We start from the raw sequence: 17,243 nt of genomic DNA on the forward strand, positions 1-17,243 counted from the left end.
CAAAGAGGAGACACAACCTTTGGCCCCAAACAAAAATATTCAGCTCTCCAAGTACTGGAAAATGCTTCGGCTCTGACTGGTTTCTTCTGAGCTTTCGACCCTGGGCCTCTTTGCCACTGATGTTGTCACTGCAGAAGGACCTCTCTTCTTCACCTGAGGGGAGTCAAATATATTAGAATACACATCATGACCAAAAAAATGTTAAATTCTGAGTAATGAGAGAATTATTTGGTGTGAGAGCACATAGGGAATATTTAAGACAGCAGTGCTACAACTACTTGGCAGAGTTCAGTGCCTGTATATTCAAATAATCTCCACCACTGGCCACCCAAATCTTTACCTGAGGTTTTGATTTCTCCTTTGCCTCTTCACTCTTCTCTGGGGAAAGTGTATGAAAGACAAAATTCCTTGAATTTCGAGGGGCATTTGGATTAAGATCTGACATTGCTGCCAGTTTCTGAAGGACAGCTTTAGGCCTGTTCAAGAGTGACCCATTTTTTATCTAAAAGGCAAAGAAAAGCTTCATTAAACCACTCACAGGAACAAGACAGCTCTCTTAGTAAGTTACTCTGTAAAAAAATCTCCTCCCTACTCACATGTCACTACAACACAAACCAGGACAGCCCAGAATTCAGGGGCAGCTGACTTTGCTGTGCTGGGAAATGCCATTTTTGAGGATTGTTACCCACCTGGATGTCACTGGCAGGTCTGAAGGCTTCAAATGGGTTCCTGGGTAACAGAGTTGGCTCTTGTGCCACCACTGCTGGGTTGGCTGCAAAGACATGGGGGAAAAGATCAGTTTTTGAACCCTTTCTCTCTCTTATTTCCTTGTCACTTCAATAAAAATCAAGCTCACCTTTCTTCTGCAGGGACTTGACAGTCACTTTTTTTGCCAGTTTCATGAATTCGCTGTCTGCAGCAATTTCTTCCTCTTCCTCTTCTTGCTCTTTATTTTTTTCCTTCTGTAGCAGAGAGAAGACACTTCGTAAAATTGAAAGAATTCATGTTAAAAATGGACACTTCTTTCAGTATTTTAAGTAGAGCAATTTTCTTTATGTAAACCATAATTTATCTACTTTCTCCTGTAAGAAGTTGTTGCAATTTCTCGGATGTCTTATAATCCTTGTTCTATTACTGAACAGCATCATGTTCAGCTGAGAAATCTGACCTAATACTGAAATTTAACTTGAGAAATAAACAATTTCACAACCAGCAATGGAACAGAGACTGAGCAAGCCTTTCTGGCAGCTCACCAGTACCTGCTCACGGAGCCACTGCTCTCGCTCAAACCTCTCCTTCCTCCACTTCACTTCTGTATCATCAAACTCTTCATTCTCCTCATCGTTATCTGAATCTCTCTGAAACAGGTCCATCTGTGAAGCAAAATCTGGGCAACAGAACAAGACAGTTAGCTATCAATTTTGAAAATGTAGGCTGGTAAAAAACAACAAAAAAACCCAAACCCAAAAACCAATCAGACAAAGCAAAAAAAAAAAAAACCTAAGCAAACTAAAACATCCAGAATCATCCTCCCCCTAGTTTGTTCCTGAGTATTTTATTTAGGACCATTAAGGACTGAATGCTATTTCCCACACACACACTGTGTTTCCAATCTTTCCCCTCCTTTATTAACTGGATCATAGATCACCTATGTTTTTCCATCTAAAAAATTAATTACTGAGTGTTATTTCTCACACACACAAGCTCTGTTTCCAATCTTTCCCTGGTTCCAATCTTTCCCCCCAATTTTTTAACTCTGCATCATAGGTCACCTATGTTTTTCCATCTAAAAAATTAATTACTGAGTGTTATTTCTTACACACAAACACTCTGTTTCCAATCTTTCCCCTCCCTCTATTAACTCTGGATCATAGATCACCTATGTTTTTCCATCTGAACCTCCTGGTCCTGCCAGGGCCATCGTTGTGCAGGTCCCCATCCAGCAGGTACCGCTCCTGGTACAGGCGCAGCTGGCGTTTGTCATCATCCAACATCGCCTTCCTGGCAGCACAGAAAACAGGTTAGGCCAAGTTATCCCCCAGAGCCAGGCCTAAAAAACACAAATATTTACTGATAGTGTCACTGACATGTGGAATTTCTGTATTTGGTTTCCTAATTCCACGTCATTTGGGAGCTCCTCATCAATAATCTCTTCTTCGTATTCGTTCAGGTCTTCGCTGTCGTACTCATCCTCACTGCCCACATCACTCCCCGACAGCTCTGCCTCATCTTCCATGAAATCCTGCAGTTTTCTATGAAAATAAGTTGAAAAAGTTCAGTCTGGAAGCAAAACAGGCATCAGATAAATCTTCAGAAAGCAAGATTCATCTTTTAATATAAAATTAACCCATTTCCTAAGGATGTATCGTAACTCCTCAAGTAATTTTTGGAAGGACCAAGCCTTGAGTTCTTGCACATTTACAGACACAGCCTGACACCATGTACCACCCCAAATCATTGTCATCCACCAGATTCCTTGCCAAAGATGCTGGCAATAACTGTAATTTCTGTGTTTTACTTGCTAGAACAATTAAAATCTTAAGACATGAAGAATGACAACAATATTCTTGCATCCCTTTTTTTGGTAAAAAAAAAAGGTTGCACTGCTTTTTGATTTCCATCTATAATGAAAATTATAGATTCATCTATAACCCACAAGCAATACAATTAAACTTATGCAACGTGACACCACCAAAATAAAAAAACAGAGACATATGAAAAACCAAACCATTTAAACATCAGCTACTAATGCTGGAGAGGGAATAATTCCAAACTAAATTTCCAGTGCTATCAATATTCTATTCTCTCTGCTAATTAGGATTTTTAAAAATTACAGTTTTTTCTTTGAGCCTGGTCTACGTCTCAGCAGTTTTTCCTCTTCATCACTTATTTCTGCTTCTTCAGCAGCACTATCTTCACCTTTTTCATCCTGTCAAAGAGAAAGTTTTCAGAAATAAAGAATTTCTGAGAGTGGGTTGCTTTGTAACAACAGATTGGTCTGTTTTTCAATTAACAACACACTAAACCACCAGGCATTATTTCAGAGGATTTGCATTTTTCACTGTGTTATTACATGAAGAAGACCTTTTAAGTGATCCAAAGTTTGCTCTGAAAAATGTTTCAGTAGCTTGTTATGGAAGTTGTGGTACTTTGCATTGGTAGATATATTAAAAACCTAGGAAGATAAATGGAATTATCCCATTTTATCCAGCAGCTGCCTGGCTCCATCAGTTCACACCTCTTCACTTGCAAGGGCCTCATCATCTGTTAAAAGCTGAAAACCACCAAGTTCTTCTTGTTCCTCCTCCTCTTCCTCTTCCTCTTCCCTGGGGAAAATATAAATGGGAGAAAGGCATTTTCATTTTACCTCCAGTAAATCAAGGCAAAAATCCAACACCCACATCAGCTGCTCTCAGGCAATTCCCCATGAGTGCTCAGAGCTACAATCTCCCAGTAGCATTTAGCTCCAAATGCCCAAATCCCCATCAGTGTTAATGTTTTAAGATCTCAGGTCTCCACTTGCAGAAACCATGGGATAAGTACCAATTTCCAATTTTTTTCCCACTCTCAAATTCCTCTCAGATCCCCCTAACATTCCTACTTGTTAAGCCTTATTATCCTTTTGTCACGCAGCCATACACTTTTCAATTTAGTCAATAAAAAACTCCAAATATCCCACTTTACACTTGGTTACTGCAGTTTGGCAACAGCCCAGAACAGACTCTGAAAGTCCCACTTTTCATCATCTTTTCTCAGTTTAATGGAAGTTCCTCACTGTTTCTTTCACTATCAGTGAAAGACAAAAAATTTCCCTTCACAGTAGCCATGGGAAACAATTTATGCTGCCAATTAGAGAGTAATTGCTGAGCAATTTGCAATATTCTTCCCCTTCACCTCCAAAACAAAGCACACTTTTATAGACAGCAAATTGATGCCAAACAAGAAAACACTTTGAGAGTGAAAGGAGACAACCACCAAAATAAACTTTTGTATATTTTAGGAAAGCAGTGCTAACCTGTCTGTGGGAAAGGAGCCTGAACAGAGCTCCAAAGCCTCTGCCATTGGATCTTCCATGTCACTGTCTTTTTCTGCTTTGGAAGACACTGAAGAGGCCCATGTTGGAGAACCTGCTACAGAAAGCAATAAGATGACAACTTATTTCTGCTTTTAAAGTGACAGAGAATATCCTAAAAACAACATTGTGCATGTTCCCAACAAAGACAAAATTCTATACATAGCATCAGTGCCTAGACCTGAAGCAAAAAATTTCTAAATCAAGTAACCAGAAAAGCTGGAAAAAGAATTCAAGACATACTCTGAGACACAAATTTTCCTGAGCAAAGATTGAGCAGCTCCTCCATGTTCTGCTTTTTGGCACTGCTGGTGTTTGGCACGTGCTCAGCTTGGCTGTTGAACTGTCCAGAACACAGATCCAGTAACTCATCCATGTTGGCATCCATGGCATTCTCATCCATGCTAGCCAGTGGTAGCTGATGCTTTGAGGACTGGTATTTATTCCTGTGGTGTCCAACATTCAAGAACCTGAAAGAAAAGCTGCAGTTAAAAAAATTTGCTGTTCTGCACATCCTGTTTCTGTTAACAGGCACAAAACACCATCCTTTACACCCATCACTCACCCATCTGCATCAAGCAGCTGGCTCTGAGTGTCATCTTCCAGGGAAAATTGAAACCTTGACTCCCCAGCCCCTGGAAACAAACTTTTGGGCTCAGGAGAGGCATTATATAGGTCCTGGGAATCTTCTATGGGAAGAGAAGGCTCAGAGGTCTTTCCTGAGCTCTAGTTAAAGGAAGATAAAAATATAACAGATGTTTAGCAAGACTAAATTCAAATGCAGGAGGCACTGGAACAGRCTTCCCAGARAAACTGTGGYTGCCCYATCCCTGAAAGTGCTCAAGGCCATACTGGACGGGGTTTGGGGCAAGCTGGGATAGGGGAAGGTGTCCCTGCCATGGCAGGGGTTGGGATGAGGTGATTTTGGAGGTTCCTTTCAACCCAAATCATGCAGCAGTCAAGTTATGTCCATGCTGCTCCAATAAACCACARGAACTCACTGATATCAGAAGTTGTGTAGYCYATGTAGGCATTCTTAAAAACCATATTTATGAAGCACATATTTTTTATACAAATGCCAGATTATAGCATCTTTTCTTGGGTACTTTAGAATACAAGTTTTACAACGTAATTTTTATCCATTACAATGTGGACACAAACTCCAGAGACAGTTTGCTCTTCTGAAATCTTACTCGTATCAAAGCATTTGTCTGTTTTTTTTCTGACAGCTCTGACCATCAGGATGAAATACATTTATTCACTACCCAGTGTGTTGATACAGGACAGGAGCAGGGCTGAGAATCTCACCTTGGAAGCAGAGCTGATAAAGCTTGTTCTGAAGAAACCTGGGGAGGGTGACCTGAACCCTCCTGCTGCAGGTAAGAAGCTCCCTCCCCGTGAGGCCTGTTTGTTACAGGGCTGGTAGGATGGAATCATGGAGCCAATGAACTCAAAGCTGCTGTTGTGGCTGTTCTCCTTTGCCAGTGTTGGTAGAGAAAATGAATCATCATCCTCTGGAAAAAAAAATAGTGTTTAACTTTTTGTTTGTCTGTGATCCAATAAAACCTCAATATAATATCTTGCAACACTGGCAGCTGGCTAAAAATTCATTTTGTCATCATGCTGGATTTCTTTCCTCTCACAGGATGCATATTATGCTTTTTACTGAATTTCATCTTACAGATTTCTGACATTTCATATTTCTTCCAGTATTATTTTGAACTTTATTATCCTCTAGTTTTTTTCAAGCCCTTCCATTTTTTTCATCACGCTGAACTTTTATAATCACACTCTCTAACTATACCAGTGATGAAGTAACAGAAATACTGAATACCAGTCTCAAACAGAAACTCATACATGCACCAAGTAAGACAAGAATATCTAGGACAATAATTCTACTTTACCTAACTTGGTAGGTCCTTTGTCTGCAGTTTCTTCCATTTCCAGTTTCTCATCAGGAAGAGAATATCTGCAATTCATTAAATAAAAAACACTTGCTAATAAATTCAGGATGAATTGCAAAAAAACCAAGGTAACACAAAAATACTTACAAAAGGCACTTTAAATAAAAACACCTAAATGTGCTGATCAAATTTAAAATTGCTCAGTCACCATTTTTAAGGCTTGGGTTATTTACCCCATTTTTGAGGAGCTGTCCTTAAAAAGTATCAATGTAGACTCTGTTGAAGGATTTTTTAGAACAGAATCACAGTGCCCAGGTTTCTCCAGCTTTTCTCCATCAATTGATTCTTTGTCGGTTTCTTTATCACCATCTTCAACATGTTTCTCTTCTGCATCTTCATTATCTTCCTCTGCTTCATCAAGCAGAAATTCTGAATTCTAAAAAACATCCCCAAACACATAACATACGATAATTATTACCATGGCAAACCCTATCCCACGTTACCTGTTAGGCCCTGCCAGCAATGAGCCAAGGATTTATAAAAAGGGAAAGGGGCATCAGAATCTTTTATACACTTATATGTACAATACATTTGTATGTATTATATGTGGGTTTAATGATGCTAGAGAAATAAAGAAAATACTAATAAATTCCAAGTTAGACAACCCAAACCCTGAACATGCCAATTAGAGCAATTTTTTAGCCTCTAGGAAGGATTCTTAGCAATTTCCCTAATAAATACTGCACAAAAGTCACATTCCCCTGGGGAGACAAAGCAGAATGGAGAAGCTGACAAGGTTATGGAAAAATGTTGCATACAGACCTCGTGATCACCTTCTTCTTCTTCTTCCTCCTCCTCGGATTCGTCTGTCATCTCTTCCTCCTCCTCCTCTTCCTCCTCTTCCTCCAGCATCTCCTCATTGTCCAGTTTGAACAGCGCTTGCCGCTTCTGGCGCTCCTCGCTCCTGCGGAGCTTCATGGCCTCCTGGAGCTTGGCTTTCAGGGCTTGGAGCTTTTCACCTGCACAGGAAAAGATTCAAGCAAAGGTTTTGCTTGGAAGGGACATTAAAGTTTACCCAATCCCACCACTGCTATGGGCAGGGACACCTTCCCCTATCACAGKTTGCTCCAAAMCACGTCCAACCYRGCCTTGGACACTTCCAGGGATGGGRCAGCCACAACTTCTYATGGAAGTATGAAAAATCCAAGCATCAGTCACAGAGATCAAGGCTGTCCTACACACACTACTGCTATTTAAGTGATCTACCAAGATTTTATTATTAAAACAGGGCTATCCATTAGAGGGAACAAACAGTAATCTCACAGACGAAAATCCCATCACCTGTAAGGAAAATAGAGACCAAACCGTTTTCCAGTTAAATCCTCATCTCTCCTTCTCCCCCACCAACCTGGTTTTGTGTGGACAGTTTCCTCCAGGCTCTCTGCAGCCAAAACTGCTGGCACCACATCTGCTCTCAGCTCCTCCTTCCCATCAGATGTTGTTTCTTTACGGATAATGTTCATGTTTATGGCCCGTTCTGCTTTGGATTTCGACGTCTGGAGAGTGTGCTTCAAGAAACGTGCTTTCAGGGCTTCTAGCTCTTTAAATACATATTAATTAAATTAATGCAGAGCATGTAAAAACACCGATTGTTAAAAGTTGTAGCAAGAGTAGGTCTTGAGCTTTTATTGCTCCCAAAGGTAGTTTAAAAGCTAAATCTTTCATACTAAAATATTTGCAAAACCTTTCTATTTGACTAATAATAAACCACTACAGAATATGTTTGCTGTAGTTTGTATTTAATTGATATTAGCTGATATAAACTTAGCATACCACTGACTATCATTTATCCACAAGATCTCAATTCTCTTCCAGTCCAACCTCCCAGCCACCAGGCAATTCTAAATTTCTGTTAACATGTCTCAAAGAATCCACACAAGTGAATGTACCTGACAGTTCTATTACCTAAATATTTCTCAGATTTTCCAGCTAAGCTCAGATCAACACTGCTTAAGACTACACACAAGTGATACCTTTATTTGGTTCAGCTTCATCAAGGGTAATGAAGGATTCATTGTCAGAGCAGATTCTTGGCTTGATGGACACATCTATTCCCAGTTCACGAAGTTTATCCAGCTTGGATTTCCTCACTTTTTCAGGCTGTGCCACCAGTCCAGGCCCCACTTGTTGACTGCTTGTTTCACTCTGTATGTCTGGCTGTGTTTCCCCTCCTTGCACGAGGGCATCACCAGGTGCTGGAGGAATTTCACTCTCTTTATGCTCATCACAGTCAGTGCTCAGGCAATGGGAGGGTGGCTGTTCCTCTGTGTTACCATCAGTTGTTACAGTCCCTGTGACTGTAGCATGAGAATCCTCCTGGTCCTGCCTGGGCTGCTCAGCACAGTCCTCTGGCAAGTTCTTCCCTACTTCTTCAGTCACAGCAGCATCAACATCTTTGGCAAGGTTCATTTCTGGTTCAGCAGCTGCTGATTGATCACTTTTCACTGGCCCATCTTTGCAATCCTTGCTCAAGTTTCCAGTGGCTGCAGATTCTTCATTTAGAGGTAGCTGGTATTTAGAGGACCTAACAAAAGCAGAAAAAAATATATCACCTATGGCTAGTGTGAAAGGGAGATGAGGTTGAGAAGAATTATTGTCATTAATGTGTAGGAGGACATGAAGGACAAAAATCTGGAAAACTTCATCGTGAAAACTTAAGGAAGTGCAAAAGTATTTACAGTATCAGAGTATGAAATTCCTAAGGGATTTTGTGACTACTGTAGCTTCAGTATTTTACCACACATTACTCAGAGAAGAAACAATCCAAGAAAAATGCTGGGGTCCAGCCTAAATACCATTAAAGTAACTCTGCATCAGCAAATTMYTTCATCTGAGTTACTCCTGGCCCTGATCACTTCAACAATACAACTGTGCCAGGGTGCAGCATTGCCTTATGTTAGCAATGACAATCTCCTAATTTCCTACTTCTACGGAATTAAAGGAGTCTAAGAAAGTCTGGTTATCCTCAAAACAAAATTAAGAGATACTAAAGTTTATGAAAAAATTGTATGAGGAAGGTTGAAGTCCTTACTTTAGCAGGGCCATGGCATTTCCTTGACATGCTGGTCGAGGTCTGCGCTTGAAGAAGTCGTGAACAGTTTTGGCCTCAGGCACATGATATGGGAGAGACACTGATGATTCTGCCAGAGAAAGATGGTGAGAGAAAATTTAAAACATCATCTGAGCCCTGTATTTGATAACAATTATCTTTATTTTCATTAGTTACAAAATACCTTTAACAGGTCCTTCAATAAAAATGAATAAGTCGTGGTAGATCAAAGAAAGCTGTAACCTTTTCAGTAAATTCCTTCCATTTCTCCCCTGAATTTCTGAATAGTTTATACCCCTCTACAGATAAAAAACTTAAGTTATACCTCTAATGAGTCGTTGGGTCTCACTATGTAGCTGTTTAATGGCTTCTTTACTTAATCTTGCTGCTTTCCGCTCCTTAAAGGAAGAAAAGAAAAACTTCTGAAGTCAACAAACAAAACATGGGACTCTCACTCTACTTCTTAAATAGCTTATTTTTCCCTTTCAAGCAGAAAGGAGTCAAAACAAAGCATGCATTAAAAAAAAAATTAAAATACCAAATCAGCAAAACTATTGGACACTGCACACAAAATCATTTTAGTCATGACAAAAAATAATATAGAGTTTTAAAAAGAAAAAAACTTCACCTTCCTTTTTGGCTCCTTTAATACAGGCTCCTCATTCTCCTCATCAAATACATGTTTGTAGCCTTCACCCTCAGGAAAATGTTCTTTGTTCTGTGGGGCATAAGAAGAAATTCAATTTCTCTCCATACACTGGCATTATCAAGGGCAAACACATCAAAAATAAGTGTACAGAACCACCACTGGTCAGCAAAGCCAGCAAGTAAATCACCATAAATCACCACAAACCCCACACAAGGGCAAATTTCCAAAGCTCCTTCTCCTGCATTACCTTCTTAACTTGCCAGGACAACATCCCTCCATCTTTAAAAACAAAAACCAGAAGGCTCTTCTCTGCCACAGCACTACAATTCCATCATGGTCAAAGAGTTTTAGAACCTGTTCAGCTACAAATTCCCACTAAATCCAGTAATTTGGGTTGCAAGAGACCTTAAAGATCATTCAGTCCCACCCCATGCCCTGTGCAGGAACACTTTCCACTGTCCCAGGGTGTTCCAAGCCCCATCCAGTCTGTCCTTGGACACTTCCAGGGATCCAGGGGCAGCCACAGCATCTCTGGGTAACTGTGCCAGGACCTCCCCACCCTCACAGGGAACAACTTCTTCCCAATATCTGATCTAAACCTGTTTTTTATCACTTCGAAAGGAGTAGGGTTACAGCAATGTTGTATGGCAGTCAACTGKTACCTTGTATTTTTTTATTTTGCTTTTCACAGCTGCTCGTATGGCTTCTATGGACTCTTCATCCTCAGGGGGTTTATCATTCTCCTCTTCCAAGCCATTATCAAAGAGMTCCTTGTCATCCAGAAGACATCCACTGTCATTGAAGGGAAACCTCTCACCACCATCCACCTGCATTCAGAAGAATAAATTATTTGTGTGATTCCCTTCAGAAGGTCCCTTTGATTCTCAAAACGACATTAAATCATCAAGCATTATGTTTGGTGATTCCTCAAACTGCAAATGTAATGTCATCTAATTGAAATGAATCTGCAGACTTTGCTGGTTAGATTTGTGTGGTGTTCCATGGATCTCTGTGGATCCCACACCTGCTGCAGGAATGTGGAACAGAATAACCACAAGCAATAATAAATTGAACTTAATCAAGAAATTATCTGRCAGTCTCTGCCAAAATACCCACCTCTGCCACAGGCTTCTTTTCTTTTCTCAGCTGTTTAATGGACTCCATTATTTTCTCTTTCCCCTTCCTTCTTCTGGATTTTCCTATCGCTTCTTTTGCTGGCTCCTCACCAACATCGTGTTTATGTTTATGTCTTCTGTACTTTTTTCCAGATTTGAGGGGTCTCTCCTCTTCCAGCTCTCCCTCAGGCAAGCCAGATGTCCTGCYTGTTTCAAGGTTTTCAATCTGTAAYTGGTCACCAGTGTCACTGTCATCACTGTCCAGCAGAGCCTGGCGGATCCGATGGGATTTCTTGTTTTTCTCAGCAGCAACATTCTCCTTTTCCTCCCCATTTTCCTTGTCTCCAGTCAAAACATCTTCATGCACAGACGAGCCTCTTTCCTCCTCCTCCTCYTCRCTCTCACTGTCCTGAAGYACCTTCTTGTTTTTTGCTTTTTTCCGCACAAAAATCTCTTCCTCTGAATCTGGCAAAACACATGAAAACAAAAAAGGAAAGTGCCACCAGTGAATTAACAAMCAACCAAATTTACATCCGTTAAATTTCACATATGTCACCATCTACTGCAAAACAGCTTGAACTCAACTTTTCAAAACCCACTTCTCCCCAGAGAGCAGCATTTAATTAATCCTTTTTTAACCTTTAAAGAAAAGGCAAAGCTGAAAATCCTTCACTGGTAGGGACTTGCCTTGAAATAGCAATAAAACTCACACTACATAGACTAAACAACACATAAAAGAAAGGGAGTAAGTAATTAAAACATACCCCATTTACTCTTTTTCTTTCTATAGCTCAAAAGACACTTTTCAGAGGTTTAAAGACACCTGCCTACATTCTGAGCAACAAAAAGAATTTGGATTCCTGCAGGGCAAGCGGCAACAACCTTTTAAAAGGTATTTATGAAACAAAAAATGTAGTAGTGAATAAAAAAAAAATAACAGAAATATTACAGACCTCTGTCCTCGAAGGATGCTGTRCCCTTGGCAAGGGGACCTGGGGAGGCTGTCTCACAACTGCCCTGGCCACTGTCAGAGTCACTGTCCAGGGGTTTCTCCAAGTCTGGGTTCAAATCTGCCAACGGAATCTGCAAAGCAAAATATGATTTTTCTTACTGGGGTCAATATTGGTTATGTAGTCCGGACTCCTGGCATCCAAATTCATCCAAAAACCTTGACTAAGCTCTCAAACACCATGAAACACACAGGCAGTCTCCTCATATTTTAACTATCGGTATTGRTATTTACRTTTAATAAYATGGTATTGGTATTTACRTTTAATAATATTTATTATTATTGATATTTACCATATTTATCAATGCAAATGGGTATTGACATACAGGGTAGTAATTAAAGGTGAGTTTGCACAGAAAAAGCACAGAATGGGCAGTGGCTGATGTGATTGTATTCAGACTGAACGGCTTTTATTCGTTATTTTATTATTTATTGATTTTTGTTCAGACCCGTCAACACGGGCCGAGMAGCGCTCCCGGCATGCACCGCGCCCGCGGACACCGGCTGAGCGAGGCCTTCCCAGCGTGCCCCGCGGSCGGCAGGGCGAGCGCGGGGCATGCTGGGAGCTGTAGTCTGCGAGGAGGGGCGAGCCCAGTGACGGCGCGGGATCGCCCAGGATCAAGGGCAGCGGGCAGGGGTGGCTGGAGTGTACTGGCACCGCCACCGGCACCGCTACCCGTATCGGCACTGTGCCGAAATGGCTGCTGAAACCGCCATCTCCCTTGCTATCCCTCCCGGCCTTCCACCGCGCCACAGCCAGAAGAGCCGCAAGGCCGCAGGCAGCAGCGAACTGCCTCCGCCGCCGGCTGGCCATGCAGGACGGAGGAAAGCGGCAAGACTCACCTCAGCGGAACCCTCCGTTGTTACTGCTACCGCCGCCATATCCCGCCCGCGCTCCCGCCGCCCGGGGACCGCTTCGAGCCTTCGCGCGCTGCCCTRGCCCCGCCCCACTTCGGCATCGCCCAATGGCTGCCCGGAATAGCCCCGGGAGCCCCGCCCCTCGCCGCGTTCTGGGGCGGGCTTTTCGCTTAGCCACGCCCCCTCCGCCTGGACCAATCGCGGACCTCGCTCTCGGGCAGCCCGCGCRCGCTGTGGCGCCATCTGGYGGCGGGGGCGCTCCCCGCTCCTGGGCTGAGGCGGGAGCGTGAGGGGMCTTGAGGGACCGWGAGGGGCTGAAAGGGAGTGTGAGGGGMCTTGAGGRAYCGWGAGGGGCTGAAAGGGAGTGTGAGGGGCCTTGAGGAATCGTGAGGGGCTGAAAGGGAGTGTGAGGGGCCTTGAGGAATCGTGAGGGGCTGAAAGGGAGTGTGAGGGGCCTTGAGGAATCGTGAGGGGCTGAAAGGGAGTGTGAGGGGCCTTGAGGAATCGTGAGGGGCTGAAAGGGAGTGTGAGGGGCCTTGAGGGACCGAGAGGGGCCGAGAGGGACCGAGAGGGGGTGAAAGGGACCGAGAGGGGCCTTAAGGGACCGACAGGGGCTGAAAGGGACCGAGAGGGGCTGAAAGGGAGCGTGAGGGGCCTTGAGGAATCGTGAGGGGCTGAAAGGGAGTGTGAGGGGCCGAGAGGGGATGTGAAGGGCCGGGAGGTGATGTGAGGGCACGAGAGGGGGCGCGAGGGTCCGAAAAGGGACCGTGAGGGAATGTGGGGGGTCGAGAGGGGCCAAGAGACGCTGGGAGAGGCTTAGAGGGCCTCAGGGATTTACAGCTCAGTCAATTTTCGACAGTGTGAGGACAGCGCTCTGCTGCCGAAACATTTCATGTTTCCATGGGTTAAAGAGAGCCTGTATTTATTTTTGACCTTCGGGATATACTACATGTCGTGTCTCCGTGTCTCCAGGTGACCGTGCGGGTGGGAGCACACGAGTCAAGCTCATGGATATTAGATACACACAGCTATTAGTGTCGGCAGTGTCCTATTTACAGAATAAAAGATACGCATTTTCCATTGGCTTCCGTACAGACGTACTCTGAGCCAGCCCCACTCATGTTAGGTGAATTGAAGGCTCGAACGTTACGGGTAAATTCTTTAATTTCTTTCCATTTCTCCCTTGAATTTCTCAATATACCTTCTACACAGAGAGGATTTAAGTTTTACCATATGCCATCAAGTCTCATTATGTAGTTTTTAATGACTTCTTTACTTAACCTTGCTGCTTTATGCTTCTCAAGGGAAGGAAATAAAGGCTTCTGAAGTCAGAAAAACWGAAAACACATAAGTCAATGAAAAACTACTCAACAGATGCAAATCACTTCATAYTTCACAGATTTCACAGAATATTCTAAGTTCTGTGAGAACAGAATCATTGAGTCTGAGTGGAAGGTCAATGGCCCGTACAGGGATATTCTAGTACAGAGTCAATCCAAGTATGAAAATATTCTACTTCATCCTTTTTTTGCTACGTTCAGTTCTGTGGTTCATTTGCAAGTAGATGGAGGGAGTACCCTAAGCTGAGGTGAGTGTCAGGGACCTTGTTCTGATCTACAATTGGGAATGTTTGGCATTTTTTATCATAACATTTACTTTATAGAACATATTGCTACAGTAACAAATTTTCTTCCAAGTCACCCAGTGGGAATCTGCTGTCACTGAAGGCAAACCCATGGAAAAAAAAGTGTTTTGGGGTGTTTCATACCAGCCACAGGTTTTGGGGTGTTTGCTACCAGCTATTGTTTTGCCAGGGACAGGGAGCAGATGGATTGATCTACCATGGCAGTTCCCATGAAGCCAATAAGCCTGAGAACAGAGGAAGTGAGAAAAGCAAATGTCCATTAAACCCACAACAAACGCCACAGTTCTGTTTTCCTGTAGCTGCTGCAGGAGCTACAGTAATTAATTTAATAATTAGTGTTTAGTAACAGGGGACAGATGCAGGCTCTGCACAAACACACCTCCTCAGGGCTGTGCTCTCATTGCTGCGTCAGGATGAGAGTCAGAATCAGCTGACAAGAAAAAGGTGGCAAAAAGATTGGCTTTGTTAGGTAATTTCTGATCCCGACTTGTTAGTCATACCTGGCACACACAGGCAGCCATGGAACAGGTAAAATGCTTGCCATTAAGAAAGTATTAAATTAAACACAGACTTTTAGCACTGGATCAAGCACCATGTTAAGACATTTCCATTATAAAAGCTGGCTTAAGAATCTGTTTTTTTACTAAACATACTCCTTCCCCAACTTGCAGCAGGCGAGGTGTTTAGAAGCAAATCTTCAGAACCAATCCTGTCATAACTCTGGTCTCTCATTCCCAAATCCAGTCTTGCCCTTGGAAATGTGGCTGTTTTCAACATAAGGGTGGGTTAACCTCACCCTATAGAGAAATAGGGTTCTGACTGCTGTGGCAGTTGGGATGTCTCAATATTTATGTAATGTTTATCGAATTAATTAAATTTATAATGCATGAAGTATAGACTTCAGTCATCACACTCAACATCTTACAGGACTGAGCCTTCATGTTTCAGATTTCTTGAGACAGATTGTCACTTTTGTGGTTTGTTTTTTTTAAGTACTATTTGTGTACCCCTACGTAGTGTTTTTTATGCATAGATATGCTGAATAATAGCATGGAAGTGTTGCCAGACACTGCAGTTTGTTACTGGTCTGGTAAAACTGGTTTCTCCCTCAGATGTTCATTAGCTGCTGTCAGGGAATCCRAGAGAATCTCAGATCCTAATGAGAACCTCAGTTTTCATTTMATTTTAAAACAGAATTTGATGTTTCCACTTGGAAAAYACCAKCCCTACAGGTTAAAAAAGGCAARTAAATGGGCTCGRCATTTATTATTTATAAAATGTTTTGACTTCTGACTTTCTGGTGMGTCAGCAGAGAGCTGTTGGTTAAACAGAACCCAGGGGGTGCACAAGGGAAGACTYGCTAAAATAGTGTAAACTGCTTAAAAAGGCAAAAAGTCCCTMGGCCTTTTATTTAATGGCATATGGCTGGAAGTGTTTTCTCTTTAAGAGAAGACAAATTTATTGTCTGTGAGCACAAGGGGACATGGCCATGGCAAGGTACACCCCGTGAGCTAAAYGCCCTGCTCAGTGCAGCACAGCTAGTTCCCATCACCGCTGCTTCCCAGCAGCTCCTGGGTGATGTCCATRATTGTGCCAGCAACTCATGGATCTCCAGCCCTCATGGATCATCAGCCATTCYATGTCCAGGGAGCACCTCAAGGGCTGGTGGTCACAACCCTGAGGGGTTCAGTGCTGTGGCTCACCTGACTTGTACTAATCTTGTTTTTTCAGGTGTTTTAAACCCCACTGAGGCTGTTTAGCTGGTATGGGGAGTTATTCAGGAGGTCATTACTTGAGCAGGGAGAATTCCCTGGTTTTGGGAAGCAGTGGAGCACTGATGAAGCTGGAGCAGGCAGCATCAGGGCAGCAATCACAGAGCATGCCAGATTTCTGGGTTAATYATTAAACCTGCAAACAGGTGTCGAGTTTTGGATAGGACACTGGAGGTACAGACAATTCCCTCCTTCCTGGTGCCCCAGGAGTAGCAGCTCTCGGCCCCACCTGAGACAGCTCCAGAGGAGCCACATGTGTGAGATGCATCTTGGGATGCAGCCTTGGAAAAATCAGCAGGTCAGGGAGGGAATCTTGCCACTCAGCCCTAGTGAAGCACATCTGGAGTGCTGTGTCCAGKTCTGKGCTCCTCAGGACAAGAAGGACAAGGAGGGGGTCCAGCAGAGGCCACAGAGATGATGAGGGGTCTGGAGCATCTCTCTGATGAGGAGAGCTCCTTCTCTGGGAGCTGTAGAAGGGAAGGCTGAGAGGGGATCCCATCAACCCATACCAATATCTCAAAGGCAGGTGCCGAGAGGATGGTGACACTCTTTTCACCGAATCACAAAATTGTTGGAGGGGTTGTAGATTATCCAATGCAACATCCCTACCGATGCGGGGTCACCCAGAATGGGTAAGAATGCATCCAGGTGAATTTGGAATGTCTTCAAGTAGAGAGAATCCACGATCTCCCTGGGCATCCTGTTCCTGTGCTCGGGCACCCTCATGAAAAGCTCTTCCTCGTGTTGAGGAAATGTTTTAGTTTATGGCCRTTGCTTCTCATCCTGTTGCTGGGTACCACYGAAAAGGATCTTTTTGGTGGTGYGCAGCAAYAGGATGAGGAGCAATAGCCATAAACTAAAASACAACGTTTCACCTCAACATGAGGAAGAACTTCTTTATGTTGAGGGTGGCTGAGCAGTGGAACAGGTGTCCAGGGAGGGCATGGAATCTCCCTACTCAGGAGACATTCTAACCCCACCTGGAYGCGTTCCTGYCACCTGCTCCGGGTAAYCCTGCCTTGGYAGGGATATTGGACTGGATGATCTGCAGAGGTCCCTTCCAACCCTAAATATTCTGGGATTCCGTGATTCAGAGCCGTCACCTGTTGC

At 43.2% G+C, this 17,243-nt stretch overlaps 1 protein-coding gene across 3 annotated transcripts; it reads right to left on the reverse strand.

The window, feature by feature from the left end:
• Positions 1 to 6: 6 nt before the first annotated feature.
• LOC130585308 (claspin-like) lies at positions 7 to 12,789 on the reverse strand. Of its 3 annotated transcripts, none has more exons than XM_057385743.1 (25): positions 12,702 to 12,789; positions 11,803 to 11,932; positions 10,851 to 11,314; positions 10,397 to 10,561; positions 9,714 to 9,803; positions 9,411 to 9,483; positions 9,068 to 9,176; positions 8,010 to 8,560; positions 7,385 to 7,576; positions 6,799 to 6,995; positions 6,210 to 6,412; positions 5,977 to 6,041; positions 5,381 to 5,586; positions 4,638 to 4,798; positions 4,316 to 4,542; positions 4,016 to 4,127; positions 3,239 to 3,326; positions 2,835 to 2,929; positions 2,088 to 2,252; positions 1,880 to 2,001; positions 1,260 to 1,387; positions 857 to 962; positions 690 to 772; positions 341 to 502; positions 7 to 153 (listed from the first exon to the last, which is right to left on the reverse strand). In XM_057385743.1, the coding sequence occupies exons 1-25, from the start codon at positions 12,738 to 12,740 to the stop codon at positions 40 to 42; spliced, it is 4,047 nt and encodes a 1,348-aa protein (XP_057241726.1). In that variant the 5' UTR covers positions 12,741 to 12,789; the 3' UTR covers positions 7 to 39. The 3 variants fall into 3 exon arrangements, with proteins under 3 accessions (XP_057241726.1, XP_057241725.1, XP_057241727.1); XM_057385742.1 differs by having other exon boundaries at positions 4,016 to 4,130; XM_057385744.1 differs by having other exon boundaries at positions 3,239 to 3,319; positions 4,015 to 4,130.
• Positions 12,790 to 17,243: the final 4,454 nt, after the last annotated feature.

The sequence above is a fragment of the Malurus melanocephalus genome, unplaced genomic scaffold, assembly GCF_030028575.1.
Source record: "Malurus melanocephalus ecotype Western Australia unplaced genomic scaffold, MMel_1.1 scaffold_862, whole genome shotgun sequence".
In the NCBI taxonomy this organism is placed as follows: Eukaryota; Metazoa; Chordata; class Aves; order Passeriformes; family Maluridae; genus Malurus; species Malurus melanocephalus.